This window comes from Dreissena polymorpha, chromosome 4 (assembly GCF_020536995.1).
Source record: "Dreissena polymorpha isolate Duluth1 chromosome 4, UMN_Dpol_1.0, whole genome shotgun sequence".
Lineage (NCBI taxonomy): Eukaryota > Metazoa > Mollusca > Bivalvia > Myida > Dreissenidae > Dreissena > Dreissena polymorpha.
The window spans coordinates 51,338,091-51,361,086 of record NC_068358.1 but is presented as its reverse complement, the minus strand read 5'-3'; the positions used below and the strand labels follow the sequence as shown (position 1 = coordinate 51,361,086).

The 22,996-nt window shown below is 35.5% G+C and overlaps 1 protein-coding gene across 1 annotated transcript in view; it reads right to left on the bottom strand.

The window, feature by feature from the left end:
• LOC127878006 (unconventional myosin-IXa-like) overlaps positions 1 to 22,996 on the bottom strand; it is a 94,004-nt gene that overhangs the window by 32,778 nt on the left and 38,230 nt on the right. The window contains exons 7-14 of the mRNA XM_052424362.1: positions 22,608 to 22,775; positions 21,947 to 22,060; positions 15,472 to 15,606; positions 13,212 to 13,333; positions 12,663 to 12,807; positions 11,631 to 11,721; positions 10,752 to 10,853; positions 2,431 to 2,518 (exon numbers count right to left, since the gene is read on the bottom strand). Coding sequence (XP_052280322.1) covers positions 2,431 to 2,518; positions 10,752 to 10,853; positions 11,631 to 11,721; positions 12,663 to 12,807; positions 13,212 to 13,333; positions 15,472 to 15,606; positions 21,947 to 22,060; positions 22,608 to 22,775 — 965 coding nt within the window. The remainder of the gene's footprint in view (positions 1 to 2,430; positions 2,519 to 10,751; positions 10,854 to 11,630; positions 11,722 to 12,662; positions 12,808 to 13,211; positions 13,334 to 15,471; positions 15,607 to 21,946; positions 22,061 to 22,607; positions 22,776 to 22,996) is intronic.

Here is a 22,996-nt window from a genome sequence, read left to right as displayed (position 1 = left end):
TTGCACAAAATGGGCCCAATATAAGCATGTTTAATTTTGTGACCCCTGGGGAACGGTCAAATTTGATCCGAGGGGCTTAATTTGAACAAACTTGGTAGAGGACTATTAGATGTCATTACATACCAAATTTGGAAGCCCTATGCCATACAGCAATGGACAAGAAGATTTTAAAGTTTGCACAAAATAGGTCTTATATAAGCAAATTTTCAATTTTTTGACCCCCGGGGCAGGGTCAAATTTGACCCCAGGGCTATAATTCGAAGAAACTTGGTAGAGAACTATAAGATGTCACTACATGCCACATTTGGTAGCCCTAGGCTCAATGGTTATGGATGAGAAGATTTTTTTAAGTTTTCACAAAATAGGCCTTAAATAAGCAAATTCTCCATTTTTTGACCCCCAGGGGCAGGGTCAAATTTGACCCCAGGGGCATAATTTGAACAAATTTGAAAGAGGTTCACCCCATGAACATTCCTGAGAAATTTCATCAAAATTGGACCAGTAGTTTAGGAGGAGAAGATGTTTAAAGAAAAAGTAAACACACGGACAGACGCACGCACGACAGACACAGGACCATGACATAAGCCCTGCTGGCCTCTGGCCAGTGGAGCTAAAAACTGGTTATAAGATTCGCGAATGTCAGTGGGCGGGCGAACTGGCGGGCTGGCTGGCTTGCGGGCGGAACAAGCTTGTCCGGGCCATAACTTTGTCGTTCATTGTGAGATTTTAAAATCATTTGGCACATTTGTTCACCTTCATTAGACGGTGTGTCACGCGAAAAGAATTATGTCGATATCTCCAAGGTCAAGGTCACAATTTGAGTTCAAAGGTCAAAAATGGCTATAAATGAGCTTGTCTGGGCCATAACTTTGTCGTTCATTGTCAGATTTTAAAATCATTTGGCACATTTGTTCACCATCATTAGACGGTGTGTCGCGCGAAAGAATTACGAAGATATCTCCAAGGTCAAGGTCACACATTAAGTTCAAAGATCAGAAATGGCCATAAATGAGCTTGTTCGGGCCATATCTATGTCATTCATTGTGAGATTTTAAAATCATTTGGCACATTTGTTCACCATCATGGCACGGTGTGTGGCACGAAAGAATTACGTCAATAATTCCAAGGTCAAGGTCAACACGACTAAAAATATATTTATTTTGATACAAATGGGGTTAATTATAAACAATTATCAGATAAAGGGAGACAACTTAAACTGAACTGATTCAATTTCTCTTGATTAAGGAAATTGTTTGTGCACATGTGTAGAAACTTAAAAGAAAATACAAATTTAGGCTGACCATACCATTACATCTATGATGATCTGTGACAATAACATTTAGCTGGCATACCTACACAGATAGCTACTGTACAATAAAACCTTCACAAAAACACTATTAACTTAGTGAATATTAAAAATTATTCAAGCACATTTACAAGTGCTATTAAAAGCTATACAAATAATCATGTTACAAAATAATTAATAGACTTTAAAAATAAAATGGGCATCAAGAGACTCACAACATTTCTGCAGAATAGCAGACAATAATTTTTTGATATAACTATGAAATAATATAAACAAGTGGGTTTGAAAGGCCCTAAGTTGCTCCTTAGAGATACAAAGGAACTGACCTGTTCAGTGCAGCCCAAGATATCATTAGAACAAAAGTTCTGTTAAAGTATCATTAAAAGTGAACTATATATGTCACCTTTAGAGTGCTAACAAGGTTTTACAATATCCAAGGAAAACTTAACTGCCCCCTGGAAGCCATGTTTTTTAACGGACCAAAACCATTTTTGAACTAATCCAAGATATTATTAAAACAAATGTTCTGACCAAGTTTCATGAAGATTGGACTATAAATGTGAGTGTTAACAAGTTTTTACTAAAGACATAAACGGAAAAATGCCCTGCTCCCAGGCAGCCATGTTGTTCAACCAACCGGAACCATTTTCGAACTCGTCAAAGATATTGTTGGCACAAATCTTCTGACCGAATTTCATGAAGATCGGACAATAAATGTGGCCTCGCGAGTGTTAACAAGGCAAATGTTGACACTGCACGCCGCACAACGCACGACAGACAAAAGCGGTCACAATAAGCCACTGTGACCACCTTGTGCTCAGGTGAGCTTAAAAGGACAAAAACATTTAAGAACTTAATGCACATAACTGCAATGTTTAATACCTTTGAAATGCACATTATATAATATATATATATATATATATATATATATATATATATATATATATATATATATATATATTTATGATAGAGCAGCATTCTAGAATCAAGTGTGGTCGAGTCAAAAATGTCCAGGAATACAGAGAAGAAAAAGTTGTGCTTTTGCAAAGTGTTTATCAACTTGTAGTGGCCATGACTGGGATCAATTTAATTCATGTTGGCTTGTAAAGGGAAACAAATCTTACGTCAAAACATGACTAGATTCAAGATCTGGATTGTCAAGGTTGTCTCCCTTGGCTTGTGATCTTTTCTGAAGCACTGCTTCGTCAGGACCTGTGAAAAAACACCAATTAAGCATACTGATTATAATGCAGATCATAATACTAAAAATAACAAAATAAAATACATAAAATGTCAAATAACAAATAAGTTCCACTTGCACATCATAATACTAACAAGAGCACCACCGCCTTGCGGGTGCAGACCGCTCATCTATTTTTTTTTTAAAAGGTGAAGGGACCTATCTCAATACTTCAAGCACGAAGGAGGGAGGGGTGGGGAGGGGTGTATAGTGTGGGGATGTGGTCATTTATTACATTATCTTCCAAAAATAAGGGAATAAAAGCAAAAAAAAATATTTTTTGGGGGGGGGGGATTCTTGGGTTGGATGCTTGGACGGTCTTTAAAAAATAAAATAATAAAAAGGAATATTTGTGTTTTTTAACCATGTTTAAAAAAAAAAAAAAATTATAATTGTGGGGGGGGGGGATCCGGGGGTATAGTGTGAGGGTGTGGTCATTTATTATAGGATCTTTAAAAAAAAAATTACTCTTTTTTTTGGGGGGGGGGGGGGGGGATTCTGGGGTGGGGCGTGTGGGATCCCAGCAGCCACAGTAATGTTGATTCAACGTTGAATCAACGTCAGATTCAACGTTGAAAATTGGTCGGATTTATATTTGATTTTGAAAGTTGAGACAACGTTGAGGCATCAACCTAAAATCAACGTCGATATCAACGTTAAATCAACGTTGTTTCAACGTTGAAAATAACGTTGATTCAACGTTGAAACTACGTCAGATTCAACGTTGAAAATTGGTTGGATTTATATTTGATTTTGAAATTTGAGAGAACGTTGAGGATCCAACCTTAATTCAACTTCAGATCAACGTTGTTTCAACGTTGGAAAACGTTCAATCAACGTTGAAATTTGGTTGAACTCACATTTGGTTTTTAAAGTTACGTTGGAAAACGTTAAATTCACGTAGAAATTTGGTTGAATTCACATACATATATATATATATATAGGATTTGAAAGTTAAAACAACATTGGAATCCTCAACCTTGATCAACGATATTTTAATTTATCTTAGTAAACTAAACGTGTAATTTCAAAACTCAAATCGAACATTCTTTACAATTTAATCACCTTGTAATTATCATACATAATTAAAAACATGGTGTATCATTATCATATGACATATAAAATGTTAATAATTTATGCAAAAATATACCACTGGAATGTTCATGTGTTTCCGCGAATATTTATTAAACAATATTTTGCATATCTATTACATAACAGTTATACACAAATATTATTGCAATGTAAGTTATGTTTCCAAATCCAATTCATTACTAATTGTAATTCTAAATAAACAAATTATTAAGGCCCCATTACTACTCAAAATCAACGAAAATTTCGTAAAATATATCGTTAAATAAAGATAAACAATTAAAAATCAGTGTTCCTTATGGCAATTGCCGAAATTTCAACGCCAGATGTGGTCTGGTAAAATAGATGTTTGTAGATACAAAATGGTCGTTTCTATTATTGTTTTGCATATTTAATTCCATTTCAATTTCCCGCAACAATATCTATTCATACGACACATGAACATTAATTAACATGGTACCATTTTAGTGTTCGTATGTCATATGAATAGATATATATGCGGGAAATTAAAATGGTATAATTTGCGTCACAAATAACTAAAACCGAGCATTTTGTATCTACAAAAATCTATGTTATCATACCACATCTCGCGTTGAAATTGTGGCTATTGCTATAAGGAACACTGATTGTTTAGGTGTTAACTTTATTTTACGAAATACTTCACGAAAATTTCGTTGATTTTGAGCGTTATAGAGGCTTTAAGGTTGCTAATGCATAAAGGTGATTCTAAACCAAAGCTCAATGGGTCATTGTCGACCTGAAATGGCTTGAAGTCACCCTGGGTTGACTAGAAGTCATTTCAGGTCGACAATGACCCAATGCGCTATGCTCGTTGGGTCATTGTCGACCTGAAATGGCTTGAAGCCACCCGGGGGTGACTAGAAGCCGATTCATGTCACCCTGGGGTGACTTCAAGCCGATTCTAGTCACCTGGTCGGCTTGAAGTCATCACAGACAAGGGCTGTTTGTAAAACATGCATGCCCCCCATATGGGCTCTCCGTTGTAGTGACAGCCATTGTGTGAATATGTTTTTTGTCACTGTATGTCAATGACCTGTGAAATGTATCCAATTAATAGTGCAAAAACCAATCAGGACCTATACTAATCTATTATATCCATTATATGATTGAGTCTTTGATTTTTTGGATTCCTTTCACACATTTTTACTTATTTGACAATATGTGAAACGTGCACACAATTTGTTATGTTTTATTTATTAATGGTAATGAAACATGTTATTTATAGCAGTTAACTCCCCTAGTCAATTACCACCATAGATAGCAATGCAATCTGATTAAAAATAGCCAAGGCTAGTGTTGTGTATTGGGCAAATGTATATAAGTGCAACTTGACCACATGACCAGTATCATGTGTTTACCACACACAGAAGTCAGTTATGTAATAGACCATTAATTCCACTCCCAACTTTGGCCACTTGCCAAGATACTGACCAGTATCAGATGGGGTTGTGTAACTGTGTAAACAGTGAACACCAGTCCATGTAATACTGGCCTACCACTTGTACTAGTTGATTTGGAGTTAATACAGTAATGCATGTACAAATGAGACACTAAGCCTAAAAGTTAATTATATGTGCCTCTGAAAACAAAACCAGACGAGTGGGTTGAAATTTACAATCTTTACTTGGCATTTGAGGAAATCTGAACTCTCAGGGTTTGGATAGAACATCCCCAAATTAACTTTTCTTTACACTGTTGTTATTTTTGTTCAATACACAAATATTAACCTAACTTTACAAATCCTGTACAGTAAAGGAAACTAAATCTAAGTTGATATTTTAATATGCTTGATCCTATTTATGTATTAACATTGTTTTATACATACAAACTGTGTTGCTGTTTTTCAATTAACAAGCAGATTAAAAATTAATTTTTTATTTGTATGTATAATTTGAATTGACAAAATTAAATGCAAGTTGCGTAGCAAGAATTACATGTTTGATTTATTGTCAGTGAAACGTGACATTTTCTCAATGTTTCAGACCACCAGTTTGTCAAAGCTATCAACCGCTTGGATGGTCAAGCTAAATAGAATTGACCCAGCAAATCACAACTGTCCTGTTGCCATATAATATTACATATCATATTACATTGGTTTTTAAATGTTGAATTCTCACGTCATTTCCATAAACATAGTATTTACTGGCACAGAAACAAAGGCTTATACATCATTATGAATTAACATGTGTCAAAAATTCAATTTGTAAGTCTCTTTACTGGACAGTGTGAAAACAGAATAAACTAGTGACCTGAAAATCAATAGGGGTCATCTGCGAGTCACGATCAATGTACCTATGAAGTGTCATGATCCTAGGCAAAAGCGTTCTTGAGTTATCATCCAAAAATCATTTTACTATTTCGGGTCACCGTGACCTTGACCTTTGACCTTGTGACCTCAAAATCAATAGGGGTCATCTGCGAGTCATGATCAATCTACCTATGAAGTTTCATGATCCTAGGCATATGCGTTCTTGAGTAATCATCCGAAAACCATTTTACTATTTCGGGTCACCGTGACCTTGACCTTTGACCTAGTGTCCTCAAAATCAATAGGGGTCATCTGCGAGTCTTGATCAATCTACCCATGAAGTTTCATGATCCTAGGTGTATGCATTCTTGAGTTATCATCCGGAAACCATTTTACTATTTCGGGTCACCGTGACCTTGACCTTTGACCAAGTGACCTCAAAATCAATAGGGGTCATCTGCGACTCAAGATCAATCCACCCATGAAGTTTCATGATCCTAGGCGTATGCATTCTTGAGTTATCATCCGGAAACCATTTTACTATTGCGGGTCACCGTGACCTTGACCTTTGACCTAGTGACCTCAAAATCAATAGGGGTCATCTGCAAATCATGATCAATTTACCCATGAAGTTTCATGATCCTAGGCATATGCATTCTTGAGTTATCATCCGAAAACCATTTTACTATTTCGGGTCACCGTGACCTTGACCTTTGACCTAGTGACCTCAAAATCAATAGGGGTCATCTGCGAGTCATGATCAATCTACCTATGAAGTTTCATGATCCTAGGCGTATGCGTTCTTGACTTATCATACGACAACCACCTGGTGGACGGACCGGCCGACCGACCGACCTACCGACTGACCGACCGACCGACCGACCGACTGACCGAAATGAGCAAAGCAATATACCCCCTCTTCTTCGAAGGGGGGCATAAAAAGTGGACCTAAACGCAAAACTTAACCAAAATTTTCAATTTTCTAAGTACAAAAAGGGCACATAATTCTGTCAAATTGCACGCCAGAGTTATCTTAATTTGCCTGCCCAGTCCTCTCATGATAGTAAGTAAGTGTACCAAGTTTGAATGCAATAGCATTGATACTTTCTGAGAAAAGTGGACCTAAACGCAAAACTTAACCGGACGCCGACGCCAAAGTGATGACAATAGCTCATAATTTAAAAAAAAAATAGATGAGCTAAACATTAAATGTGTTCCACTTTCCTATATGTTGTTCTGATGATGAAAGGCATGCCATGTTTTTTTGTATTTTCACTTTAAATGCCACAATATAATAGACAATCCCAGAATCGATTAATTGACCGCCGCCATATTGGCTATCACGTGACCCGCTGATCCTGACGGTACTGAAGAATTTGGCAGATTACAGCGTAATCATAACAAACACCCGCTTTATTTCAATAAACAGTACTTTATGACTTCGCACAGTAGGATAGAAAACAATTGAAACATGAAACCAAGTGTCATTTGTATCTTATCGTTAATCAATATAAGTTAAATAAGAAATATACACGATAGATTTATAAAATATGTGTCTCTGCATCAATATTCAGTGACAACACGTAACGTTTAAGGCCGAGTTTGCTTTTTAAGTATACCTTTCAGTAATGCCTTTGTATAAAATTTAATTATCTCTTTATGGAATAAAATTATTCAATGAAAATTATAAAGGTTATAGAAATATCTTAAGTCCGAAATAAATGTGATTTGAGCGTTAATAGTGCCGGACATATTAATAAGCGTAAATTTGAAAGATTTCAGGACGAGGTAGACAATTTTATTGAAAAGTAGATATCTGCCTTTGTTTAAGCCTGTATTATTTCCTATTTTATGCCGTACTTCTATAGTTCCGAGTGTACTCAATAAAAAACTTTGTAAGATTCAAGACCGAGGCTGACTTTTTTTTATTGAATAGTACATATCTTTGTTTGTCTAAACATTTTCCATTTCGATATTAATATTTCCCTTGTACGTGTCATTTTAAAGGTAATATAAAAATCTATAGCGGAAGTGAAGTTTGTGATTATAAAATTGAACCAGATATATTTATTAGTGTACCTCTTTAAGATTTCAGGTAGAGGCAAACTTTTTTTAATTAAAAGTATGTAACTGGTTGAGTCTAAAACTAAAGTGCTATTTAGCAATTTCTTTTATTTAAAAATCGCTCTAAAGCGTTTATGGGTATGCCTGTGACACCAAATGTCTGCACATGTGTAGATACCGTAATTAAGATAACATATCACGTGTCACCTTTAAATAACATGTTTAATGACAATTAAGACCTTATTCTCGCCAGGGACCTATACAAATAGGTCCCTGTTCTGATGCTGAGTTTTATTACTCTTAATTGAATGCAGATGAACCTTATTTATTATAATTACAAAATAACTGATATTAAAAAACATGAACTATTATGTTATTATCAGATCGATAACAGAAACTTTTTAAATCTTCAAATATATTCGATAAAATCGTTTCGCCTTCTTATTTTGTTCAGGGAACTTTACAAACATAACTGTTGTTTTCTTCAGTACCGTTTAGGAGGCGCGCGCGAGTATTCAGGGGCGGTAATCCGGGAGTTATCAATTTCTGGGATTGTCTATAATAGTAGAAATAAAACAAGAGCTGTATTTGTGAAACACAATGCCCCCTACTGAGCTTTAAAGCTACACGGCAGCTATTTTAGACAAGAAATATCTTTAAACAAGAGGGCCAAGATGGCCCTAGTTTGCTCACCTGAGAGGAGTCGGTTTATTCAATCTTTACCTAATGTCAAACATGACCTAGATATCGACCAGACAAACATCCTGGTCAAGTTTCATCATTATTGAACCAAAACTCTGGCGTAGGGAGTGTTTTTGTTTTTGTAAGATTTGAAATGGTGACCTGTATTTTGAGTTGACCCCCCAAACATCAAACTTTGCTTACAAGGATTTTGTATAATATAATGAAAATTTGGACAATCTAAGGGCAATAATTATGGCATTAATTATGTGTTTTTGCTCATCATCAAACTTGACTGAGATCTTTCAGCAACTTTGATAAAGAATGCTTGAGAAATGTGAATGATAGAGTGTTTACAAACCAAATGTGGACGGACGGACAGCGGACAAAGACAAATCCTAAAATCTCACCTGAGCAATCAGGTGAGCTAAAAAGTGTGTTTCACCGATTTGAGCCATTTTCCAACTTGTCCAAGAAATCAATAAAACCAATGTATTGACTAAGTTTCATGATGATTAGGCAAAAAATGTGACTTCTATAGTGTTCGATCACAAGGTTTTCTTTATATAGTCACATATGTAGTATATAGTCCCCCCCCGCAGCAGCCACGTTATTCAACTGACCGGAACCATTTTCCAACTCAACTCTCGTATCGAGGAAACAAATGTTCTGACCAAATTTAATGAAAATTGGGCAAAAAATGTGACTTCTAGAGTGTTCACATGTTTTCACTATATACATATAGAGAAAAATGCCCCGCCCACTGGCGGCCATATTTTTTCACCGATCTGGACCATTTTCAAACTCGTTCGACATATCAATAAATCCATTGTTTTGATTAACTTTCATGATGAATGGGCAAAAATTGTGACTTCTAGAGTGATTACGGTACAAGGTTTCTCTATAGACATAAAACTGCCCCGCCCACTGCGGCCATGTTTTTCAATGGACCGGAACCACTTTTAAACTCAACCAACATATCATTAACACAGTCATATAGACAAAGTTACATGAAGATTAGGCATTAAATGTGACTTCTACAGTGTTAACAAGCTTTTTCTTTTTTTTTGACCTAGTGACCTAGTTTTTGACCAAACATGACCCAGTTTCAAACTCGATAGAGATTTCATTGGGACAAATCTTCTGACCAAGTTTCATGAAGATCGGACAATAAATGTGGCCTCTAGAGTGTTTACAAACCAAATGTGGACGACGGATTGACAGACAGATGGAAGACGGACAAAGACCGGTCACAAAAGCTCACCTGAGCAATCAGGTGAGCTAAAAAATTAATTGTGGATCAGGCATTAAACAAAAATAAACCTGTTGCTTTTTGATAGCTTATCAATTTTTATTGACTCCTTTTTAAAGATATTCTTACTCAAAGATGCACCACTAGTATAATAATTAATTTCTTTCATCATTAGTTAATTAAAATCCATTATCTCTCGCAACAAACGAATATCATTTAAATCATATCTAACAATGTTTACTTTCAAACATAGGAAAGTGGACAGAGAGCAAAAAACAGAAAGTACATTCCCATATACAAGCCATGTCGTGTATCTTATGCCATATGCAGCCAGTGTAGCTCCATACCTTCCTGCACAATCATGGAGTCTAGTAAGGAGATCCGCTGTCTGGTTTAAAGTCATGCATGGTTCTATGGTCTAATAAGCGGACAACAGATCACCTTACCAGGCTATTTTGGCAGCATATTCCATAAGACCCATTTTTACATTACTAGGCTCATATGCAGAAGATTTACAAGAAAGTTCACAGAGAAAAGCACGAGCCAAACAGCTTGGATGGAGGGAAATTGTCCAATACATTAACATGTGTAGAAACTGAGTAAATGTATATAAAAGTTTTAATCATTCATATTGACAATTCAAGACACATCAACTCGTGTGTACTGTGGCTAAGCAAAATTGATATTTAAAATATCAAGATATTTAATGGAAGTTAGTATGAGAAAATAACGAAAGACAAGTAATAAAACCAAATGTGTGAATGAATATTTTTAAATATATTTTCAATGAAGAAACCACATAGCATTCAATAACTTCAGCCCAAAAGCACTGCAACATTCAACTATATACCTCCACGCATGCGGTATGTTTTGCCTGCTTTTACAAATGCAAACACGCTCTTGATGAGGGTTTTGATAATTGTCCATCTCAAAACTGCCACTGGATCCACACCTACACAAAAGACAAGGAATCAGTACTGAAATTAAGAGCAGAATAATGGCAAGTGACTTGCTGTTAAATATTAAGTATATAATAAATGTGAGCTAAAGTACTTCCTGTTTTCATACCAGATATATTTCTGTTTAGATCTATGTAACCCATACAGTAGAAGAAAAATGTTTGAGGTTTGTATATAAGAATGAATAATGATTGATTAAATTCAGAACAAGCAAGAATAGGAGAGGCCATTGTCAACCCCAATCAATCCTTTCCCATTCCTAATCAAACAATAAAATATTTCATATTAGTTTAAAGTCCCTTTACCTAAGCCAATTCAATGCATCTCATGATAATGCGTTTACAAACTTGTTTCATTCACAAGCAGAAAATAAGCAGAGAAGTGTAGATTGCAATCCTTGGTATTGTAACCCACAAATGTAGAAAACATGAAAGGCATGGCAACAGCTGCAGTCCATTCAGTAGATTTCATTTCAAAATGGATAAATGAATGTCATTTGTTGCACTGCAAATTATTTCTTCTTTTGAAAGAAATGCACTTAATAATGTCTATGTTGGCAAATGAGCAGAATTTACACTTATATTTACATCAGAGGCATCATCAGCTATTGCAAACGGAAACTAATTGATTACAGACTACCAAAATTCCTATCATATCACAAATTTGAATGTGTGTTTTTAATTTTTATTTTGGATATGTTAAATGTCAATTGAAAAATTTGGATAGATATGGACTGCTGCTAATTGATACTACCGGTCTATGACACTAACTCATGAGTACCCGCACAAACGCAAGACTGCTGCTCTTGAGATTGGCAACTATGTCTGTCCTTATTTGATCACTGTTCTTCTCCCTGAAATCCTGAAAAAAGAATGTTAGCATAATAACATAAATAGTGAGAGAAATATTGTGGAACTTAATAGCCGTAAACCTATAATAATTTTACAAGTGAAAGACAATCCTGCAGAACACAATATTTGTGAGCAAACAATTACTAATGAAGGGCAATCCATCAAAACAAAATAGTTCTACAAAGACTTGTGAAAGACAACCTGCAGAACATAAACGTTGTGGGCATTTAATGATTTTACTAGTGAGAAAATCTTGCGGAAAATAATATTTGCGTCATTTATTTCGTTATAATTTAATTATTATATACATTTCAGAAAGCTAGTTATTGATATAAATGTTTTTTTTTTGTTAAGCCCTTTCTTTTTGCGTGTGTGTGAATTGTGAAAAGGTGTAGTCATGAATGTACACTGAAGGACATTAAATGAGTCATTAATCCATGGAATCAATTCATGACATTGTACTGACAATACGGTCAGCCATTCTGTTGTGACTTAATTGTTTGACTGTAAACCTTTTGAGTCAGAACATGAGCAAAAGCAACTACAAATCTAATAGTGAAGAAATGAAACAGATATTAGACAACTTTCAAGAACATTGCACAGGTATTGTTCAATTATCAGAAACATAAAATACATAACAGTCAATTAAAAAGAAAATTGAATTAAGCTGCCGTCGGAGAAAACACAACTTATTCATGTGTGCAGTGTCATCCCAAATGAGCCCAAACAATTTTCACAGGTGAATCCAGGAGAACACTTTCCAACTAGACTAATTTTTGGTTTATAAAAATCTTCCTTTAAACAAAATATTCTTATATAAGCAGAAAGCATCGTCCCTGATTAGCCTGTGCTGACTGCTCAGGCTAATCTGGGATGACACTTGACGCAAATGAATTAAGCCCAGTTTTCTAAGAACGCAGCTCATACAATCAATTATAGACAATGTCTTACCTTGATCTGGTATTTCACCTTGCCAGCATAGTGTACGACGGTGAATGCGAGTTCCTTCTTCTGTGGTGCTTCATAGTACACATTACCCTTGGCATGGTGGTGATTGAACTTGCTCAGGAGGGTGTCATTACTTGCTCCAGGAAATCTGGGAAAACAAAACAGGGCCACAGTCAGTCATTATAATAGTTCCTAGCCTATAAATGGACACTTCAAAGTATCTTAAGGTATTTCATAATGTTGTGGGTGAATAGCCATTATATGCTTAACATTAGCTTCAGCTTTGACCATCAGATTTATAAAATTCTATTATATTTTATGAACAAAATAAGTTACATATACACTTAATTTTCCTTATGTGGAAACTAAGAAATACAAGAAATAACGGACATTTATAACTTTTCAAACCTTTATTCCACACAAAATACAGGATACTTTTCTTAAAATGCTCGTTAAATTTTGAAAACCACAATGTACCGTAAATGATAATATAAAAAATGAAGAAAACACTTTCTTATACTGAAAATGTAGGAACATGAGAGAGTTACTCACTTGCATTCTTCATCAATGAGTGCAAACAGTCCATTGCCCTTTTTTGAGAATAGCGCCAGACAGTCTGTGTTGTCTATGAACTCAATGTTCTTCCACTGGATACCTTCCTTCTTGTACTCCTCCTGAGTACACACAGGTAGTATTCATTGCATGTCAAACATGTGTGATCACATATTTAAGGTTTCAATTCAACTGTTTGAGAAAATGAGTGAATTACATTTTATGTGTGACTGACAAAGTGACACCACCCATTCTCAAACTTAATTTGAAGGATTATTATTGTGTATGCTATTTGTCACAATGTGACAAACTTAAATGCACCACAGTCAAAACAATAGCTGCAATTTTCTAATAACAAACACATTTCAGATTTGCTATGACGGTAAACACAGAATACTTTCATTCTTGTTACACTATTTTGATATAAAAGCATGCATTTTTAGATCAAAATACTAAACCTGAAATTCTTACAAAACAAGAGGGCTTTGATGGCCCTGAATCGCTCACCTGACTAACCAAATACAACCCCAACCCAGTTTTCATCAAAGATTAACATTCTGACCAAATTTCATAAAGATTGGATGAAAACTGTGACCTCTATTGTCTACACAAGGTTTTTCTAATATTTGACCTATTGACCTAGTTTTTGACCCCAGGTGACCCAAATACAATCCAAACCCAGATTTCATTAAGACAAACATTCTGACCAAATTTCATGAAGATTAGATGAAAACTGTGACCTCTATTGTCTACACAAGGTTTTTCTATTATTTGACCTAGTGACCTAGTTTTTGACTCAATATGACCCAAATACAATCCCAACCCAGATATCATCAAGATTAACATTCTGACCAAATTTCATAAAGATTGGATGAAACCTGCGACCTCTATTGTCTATACAAGGTTTTTCTATTATTTCACCTAGTGACCTAGTTTTTGACCTAGTGATCTAGTTATTGACCCCAGATGACCCAAATACAATCCCAACCCAGATTTCATCAAGATAAACATTCTGACCAAATTTCATAAAGATTGGATGAAAATTGTGACCTCTACTGTATACACAAACAAATTGTTGAAGGTTTTTCTATTATTTGACCCAGTGACCTAGTTTTTGATCTCAGATGACCCAAATACAATTTCAACCCAGATTTTATCAAGATAAACATTCTGACCGAATTTCATAAAGATTGGATGAAAACTGCCACCTCTATTGTCTACACAAGGTTTTTCTATTATTTGACCTAGTTTTTGACCTAGTGACCTAGTTTTTGACCCCAGATGACCCAAATACATTCCCGAGCCAGAATTCATCAAGATAAACATTCTGACCAAATTTCATAAAGATTGGATGAAAACTTCGACCTCTATTGTCTACACAAGGTTTTTCTATTATTTGACCTAGTTTTTGACCTAGTGACCTAGTTTTTGACCCCAGATGACCCAAATATAATCCCAACCCAGATTTCATCAAAATAAACATTCTGACCAAATTTCATAAACATTGGATGAAAACTGTGACCTCTACTGTCTACACAAACAAATTGTTGATGATTTTTCAATTATTTGACCTAGTGACCTGGTTTTTGACCCCAGATGACTCAAATACAATCTCAACCCAGATTTCATCAAGATAAACATTCTGACCAAATTTCATAAAGATTGGATGAAAACTGCGACCTCTATTGTCTACACAAGGTTTTTCTATTATTTGACCTATTATGTGACCTAGTTTTTGACCTAGTGACCTAGTTTTTGACCCCAGATGACCCAAACACACTCCCAACCCAGATTTCATCAAGATAAACATTCTGACAAAATTTCATAAAGATTGGATGAAAACTGTGACCTCTACTGTCTACACAAACAAATTGTTGACGGATGGACGCACGCACACACAACGGACGCCGGACATCACACGGTCACATAAGCTCACCATGTCACTTCGTGGTGACACCAGGTGAGCTAATAAAGAAATGCAATTCCCATTGATGTGTAGAAAATACAACAATGTTCATTGACAAATGTTGTTGAGATTAATGTTAAGTTGATAATTATTTAGCATAACTTCACATCATAAGGACCATTTAAGTAAGTTTGAATGTTGCATGTTAAAAATAGTAAGAATACTTCCTCAGAAAAATTTGTCTCTACAGACTGCTGACCGACAGACAGATGGACATAATCCATGGTATTTGGTATAGCCCTCCCACTTTGTTGTGGTGAGTACAACCACTGTTATTCTATCAGTGAAGCCCACCTGTTCAAACTTGAAGATATGTTGGTTGAAGTAATACTGAAGATGCTCATTGGCGTAGTTAATACAGAATTGCTCAAAGCTGTTCCAGCGGAAGTCTTCAAAGCCAAAGATGTCTAACACACCAATTGAGTTACCCTACAATGGCAAACAATATATAATAAATAATGAAAGGGAAAAAATAAAAATGATATTGTGTTTAACAATATATATTATACCTCACATGAATTTGTTCTTTTTTGCGTATATAAACTTCACAGGTCCGTTATTTTGAATAGTGCCCTGTAAAGATGCGCGTGCATCTAGTCAGCGGGCGCTATTTAAGAAATAGGAAACCTCACTGAGGGTCCTATGGCAGAATAGGCTACCTGGCTTGTCACTATTCTTCCATTGGGCCTGAAGTGAGGTTTTCTATTTCTTATATTATACCGAACATTTTTGTGCAGATAAATGTCAATAGAAATAACAAGATGTGTTCGTCACAATGCCCCCAATTGCGCCGCTTTGATTCTTTTTTTTTACCTTTGACCTTGAAGGATGACTTTTACCTTGAAATTCCACCACTCAAAATGTGCAGCTTCATGAGATACACATGCATGCCAAATATCAAGTTGCTACCTTCAATATTGAAAAAGTTATGGCCAATGTTAAAGTTTTCGGACGGACAGACGCCATATATTTGACATTTGACCTTGAAGGATATCTTGACCTTCACCTTTTACCACTCAAAATGTTCAGCTCCATGAGATACACATGCATGCCAAATATCAAGTTGCTATCTTCAATAGTGAAAAAGTTATGGCCAATGTTAAAGTTTTTTTTCGAACGGACGGACAGACTGACTGACATACTGACGGACAGTTCAACTGCTATATGCCACCCTACTGGGGGCATAAAAATAAATTCAATATAAATGCCATCAATATTTATCAGTTACTATTGATGATATGTACAGTATTATTGTTGTGCACGAGTTGTCTCCCTGCGAAAGTAGGACACGGAAAAATTCGCTTCTTTATCATTTTTATTGTAAAGCATTTCACATATTGAGGTACATTTAATATAAAGATAACTGCTTATATCACAGACAACATGTTGCAAAACATTGATCCCAAATATAGCATTTATTTTTTATATTATTTAAGATGCGATCAATAATAAAAAACACACATTCTTGACCTGCCAAACAAATCGTTCGTTTACCCTAAGTATATAAGAAGAAATCTTTGCGATGTAAAACTTGCACAAATGTTACAAATAACTAACATTCTAGCTGGCACTATTTAATAACATTACACTTTATCATACCACCGCATTGATATCTGCCTGATATAACGTTGCCTGATATATTTTTTTTATATCATGGTCAACAGGAAGTTCTTATATCAGTCAATGTTTGGAGTTACGTGGGATTTGCAATTAAGTCCACAATTTCTATCAACATGAATCAGGTTCAACAAAAAAAACAATTTGATACCAAGAACGTACTTATTGTATTCTAGTTTAAAGTCATAAATCACAAAAATGTTTATTTTTAACAAGATGTGTTTGTGAAACACAATGTCCCCCTATATGACGTTTGACCTTGAAGGAAGACCTTGACCGTGACCCTTCACCACTCAAAATGTGCAGCTCCATGAGATACACATGCATTTCAAATATAAAATTGCTAGCTTCAATGTTGCAGAAGTGACACTACATGAGCAATTTTGACCCATATATTTGACCTTGAAGGATGACCTTGACCTTTCACCACTCAAAATGTGCAGCTCCATGAGATACACATGCATGCCAAATATCAAGTTGCTATCTTCAATATTGCAAAAGTATTCATAAAATAAGCAATTTGGGCCACATATATTTGACCTCTGACCTTGAAGGATGACCTTGACCTTTCACCACTCAAAATGTGCAGCTCCATGAGATACACATGCATGCCAAATATCAAGTTGCTATCTTCAATATTGCAAAAGTATTCATAAAATAAGCGATTTGGGCCACATATATTTGACCTCTGACCTTGCAGGATGACCTTGACCTTTCAGGACTCAAAATGTGCAGCTCCATGAGATACACATGCATGCCAAATATCAAGTTGCTATCTGCAATATTGCAAAAGTTTTCATAAAATGGGCAATTTTGGCCACATATATTTGACCTCTGACCTTGAAGGATGACCTTGACCTTTCACCACTCAAAATGTGCAGCTCCATGAGATACACATGCATTCCAAATATCAAGTTGCTATATTCAATATAGCAAAAGTTATCGCAAAATGTTAAAGTTGGCGCAAACACACCAACAGAGCAACCAACCAACAGACAGGGCAAAAACAATATGTCCCCCACTACTATAGTGGGGGACATAAAAAATCACCACAGCCCGCACTACATAAGTTAAATGACATCATCAATGGGACAATACATCTTATATATCGATATAGTCATTGCACTCGCAAGTGTTGCACAGAAAGTTAACTGTATGCTAATCCTCAAATATTTAAACAAACGGTTTAACATGCTTATGTCAATATTGACACCATCATCAAAATGTCAATTTCAATACACATCTCCAAAATGGCGTCTCCAAATTATTCGGTGAAGTGTGTTCTTCGATTAAATTTGTCGCTGCAGCCCATTCCTGACCTCCAAATCAAGACTTTTATAACTAAAGCGGGTGAACTCTTCCAATTCGTAGTGCAAACAACTGCTTTTCTCTATACGATGTTTAAAATAAGCGATTATTTGTGTCGTCTTTTCGAACGCCATTGCTACATGTATGTCAACGGGTAAAAGCAAGATCAGCAAAATCAGCTGGGATCCGCACATTTTAAATACAAAAAAAAATGGATTGTTTTGCAGATTTTTAGGAAAATGTGGTATGATAAACAGAAAAACAGGTTACTGTCCCATCGTTTTGAAATATATCAGGCTTGGCACAAATAAAATAACGGCTCGGCAAGCCTCGCCGTTATATTATTCTAAGCCTCGCCTGATATATTACAAAACGATGGGAAAGTAACCTGTTATTCTCTATATAGCGCCCGCTGACTAGATGCGCGCGCATCTTTACAGGGCACTTTTCAAAATAACAGCATCTAATAGTGCCCGCTAGAATCTTAAAAAATACAAAAATGTAGCGTTAGCTCACAAACAATGTAGAGGCAATTTTGCAAGTCAGTCTGCGTTAAGTACGGTAGGAACCGTAACCCCTGCCTGTATGTTAACTGCAGTAAAATTAAGCAGACGACGAATGCTAAAAGCGTCTGCTCTAACCAACCCATCTGCCTGTTGATAGTTCCCACTGGTACACTACATATAGTGTGTATGTATTCAAAAGTATTTAACAGCTTGATAGACAACGTTGGCCAGTCTAGTGTTTATCATTGAAATCAGTACATATTTGCTGCTTTCAGGGAAAATGGGGCTTAATGCATGTCAAATAAGATGAGCCTGTGCACACTGATTAGTCTGTGCAATGCGCACAGGCTAATCAAGGACGACACTTTCTGATTTTGTGGTGTTTTTCGCTTAAAGAGAGTTTCTGGTACTGGGATGATAATTAATGCATATGCATTAAGCCCTGTTTTCCTAAAATTATCTGTTTTATTAATGATTTGAAAAAAAACAACACATCTCGACCTGTGCTTTAAGACACACTCTTTAAAAATTTGAATGGGTTGTGGTCATTTCAAACTTGCTATATAAAAAGCTATAACTAAATTTTGAAAACAGAGTTGCGTCTAAGATTATAACAACAGCGAACAAATTCAGTGCCTTCAGCGCTTTGATATGAAAAGCAGTTACCATTGTAGTTTACGGACTTAATGTTATGTGATAATGCAAAAACAATTAAATATTAAAACGAAAATGTATACCATGGAACTTGGTAATGCCCCCATCCCCCATTAAAAAATTAGGGGGAATGTCCTCCCCACTTTTGGATTTCTAGAATAGACACTGTAACTGCCACAGACGTATAGCAATCCTTTAGCATACATGTACATTGAAATCATGTACTCAATTGGTAGGGAGCATCATGACAAAATGTACAAGGAATCTCAGGAAAAGGGAATAAGTTGGCAAACAGAATAAATGTATACAGAAATATTATGCTTTTCAAGATTTCAACTGAAAGGCAAATCATATTAAAGGGACTGTCAACCAGGAATGACAAAAAAAGAAAAGTTCTAAAATACCGTATTTATTTACAATTGTGTTTAAATTGATTGAAATATCAATGAATGGTATATTACATTTTCTTTAAAAAAGTTCATATTTTCAGTATATTCGATGTGAAATCGAAAGTACATCGTGAAAATAGGTGACATAACATTATACACGCTATACAAAACGCAAGAAGATTGATCATTTTATATATAAAATATATACAATTCACTATGCATGCACAATTTGCATTCCTGGGTTTACCATGTGACGATGATGATCAATCTACTGGCGTTATTTATAGTTAACTGGTAGTTACCTGGTAGACATACCCAGTAAAATTTATTACCAAATATTCTGAAAATATGAAAACTTAACAACTTTTTTCAAGAAATGCAATATACCAGTCGTGATATTTTAATCAATATAATCTAATAATTTAAAAAAAAATACGGTATTTTACAACTTTTCTTTTCTTCGTCGTCATGGTTGACAGTCCCTTTAAATATTATGAAAATTGGAAATAAAGATTTTGCTTAGTAAACAAAATCTAATTAACTTAGAACCATTACAATAAACACTCATCGAGCTAGGAAACCACATGCTTAGGAAAAGACGTGATATTTTGATATGAGATAAGTTTCATAATTTCAACTACATTTCTTCTTATCATTTTTCAAAGTATTTAATTAAATTACACAATAGTAAGTTACATTATGCATAAAATAAGGAATGGTTAAACTGCAGCTACATCACATGTCACACTTTACAGCACGAGATAAAGAGGAATGAGAAGGGAAAGGGTAACTAGAGCATGGCAGGGATAGCCGCACACAAAAAACTGGATACCGTATGTCAAACTAAGTCAATCCTCTCAATAGACATCGATATATCATCCTCCTGGAGTAGGGAGAAAAACAACAGTAGGCCTGGCTTAACAACAACAAAAATTATTATTATAAATCTTATCTTAAGTCGTAAAGACAATTTGAGTCCTACTTTCTTATGAACCGGGTGTTATCATCATGCATGTTTTTGTGGTAACTAAAGTGTTTCAATTTTGGAGATCGGCTTAACAAATGTACTAGCATAAAGAAATTGAATGAAAACATTAGATTATTTCAAACAAAATGTTTTTTTTCCATGAAAGTTCTGTTATTAGTTGTATGCACAATGCTTTTCAATAAGCCCACGCTTGTTTGATGCTTGGTTGTTGGTTGGCTGGTATAGATAGGTATATTAGCTAAGCAAGTCAATGAGGTTTTAAGCAGGGCATGTGTGGTTCAGACCCTCAAACAATGTAACAATCAACTTCAAATAGATCAGAACAGACAGAACATTTCTATGAGAAGAAGCATAGATACAATCAAGTGGGAAGACATCATATGCAAATCATGATATAATATAATCATGAAACTGGATGGGTTATTTAACCCTTTCCCCCATAAGAAGCAAAGTGAAAATGACATTTGCAACCAGCATAAAACCAGAACAGCCTAACTCGCAGTTTGTTCAGGTTTTATGCTGTTTGCTGCTCATCAGTATCTAAGGGTTGGAAATGAAGCCTTGAAAACTTGAATCTAGTAAGAAAGGTCTTACATTAAATTTAACTTTCTTAGGGACTACAAATGCTTCAAAATACGTATCGAAGTGGTAAAGGGTTTAAGCAGCATGTTAAAACAAGAGGGCCAACAATAAGGCCAAAGACCCTGAAGCTGTAACATGGAACGCAAAGAAATTGAACTGACCTGATCTGCTTCAATGATGTTTGAGACTAAATGTGACCTTAAACCCAGTTGTGTTACCCCTTATGACAAAGATTTTATCTTGGCCAATACACTAATGGAACAATTGTTCTAACAAAGTTTGAAAATTAGCCATCAAAGATCCTGATTGACCATTAACAGTTTTATCATGTATTATCATGAAGACTTCTTCACATCCTGGTACCTATGGATTTTTGGTGAAAATTTTCAAACTGTCCCAAGAAATGATTATTATAAGAACAAACATTCAGAGCAAGTTTCATGTTGATTGGGTAAACATTTGATTTGTTGCTTGTCATCAATGTTTCAGTATAGTAACATAAGAAAAACTGCTACACCTCCTTGAAGCCAAGTTTTAAACAGACTGAAATTAATTTTTCAATTCCACATTATTATTAATAGAAGAAAACAAATTCCATGATGATTGGAAAAAATGTGACTTCTCAAGTATCCCTGCGCTTTTTCAAGTTTAAGTGACGACCTAGTTTTTGACCCAGCATTACCAAGCATAGAACTCAGCCGAGATATCATAAAGAGAAAACATACCTGGTGTTCACTGTTGTGCCCTTTAGCAAGCAAGGCTTGGTTCACCTTCAGGACTATCCAGTCAAACAATGCCCCATACAGACACTTGGCCATGGCATCTCTAATGGCCACTGCCTGAAATGCAATCATCAAATAACAAATAAATGTATAAGAAATATTTATAATTTCTCAGACTTAACTGAGCTTAACTACAAATACACTGCCATATTCCAGTTTTTGAGGGACACAAAAGATATACATGAGCATCATTTATGGGTAAGACTGTATACAATGTCCACATCACAAAGAAATTCACTTAAAATCCTTACAACAAATGAAAACTGCATTTCAGTTCAACTTAAATATACTTACTTACGATTGGTTCTCTTTCCAATACAATTATATCTTCCTAATATATCATTGAGTCCCCTTCCACGACAGCCTACAAGTTCCTTCCCAATCATTAACATTTCCTATTCCACTACAGCCAATGCTTTCCTGACATTGGTTCCCTCTCAAGCAAAATACAAGCTCCTGACCAATGATAAGTTTCCTGTTCCTATGCAATGTTCTTATTCTAATCAACCTGACCTCCATTAGTGTTTCCTGTTCCACTACAATTTCAAATGTTCCTTATATATCCTGATATATCATTACTGGTTCCCATTCCACTACAACCTACATTGTCCATCCTGTGGGTCATCACCACGGTTTCGTCACCGGCAACCGTCTTCTTCTGGGTGAGGGCCTCCACAAGTGTTTTCTCCTTCACCATGAGCAGACGTGAAACCACGGCTATGGTGTCTGGGTTGGTTATGATCACTGACTCATCATGGTGCTGGTCTCCTTTCTGTATTGTGAACAACAACAAATATTGATTCAGTCTTGGAAGTTTCCCACTTGACCGTGGACCATGTCAATTGATTTTTTGCTTGGTCAAGTGAAAAACACAAGTTGGTAGCCCGATCGGTCAAGTGCTTTTTTTAGTTTCCGAACTAAGCAACATGTCTAAAATAGCTACACGTAGACGCTTATTCAACACTGTATAGCTTTAACTTCCTTGAGCACTCA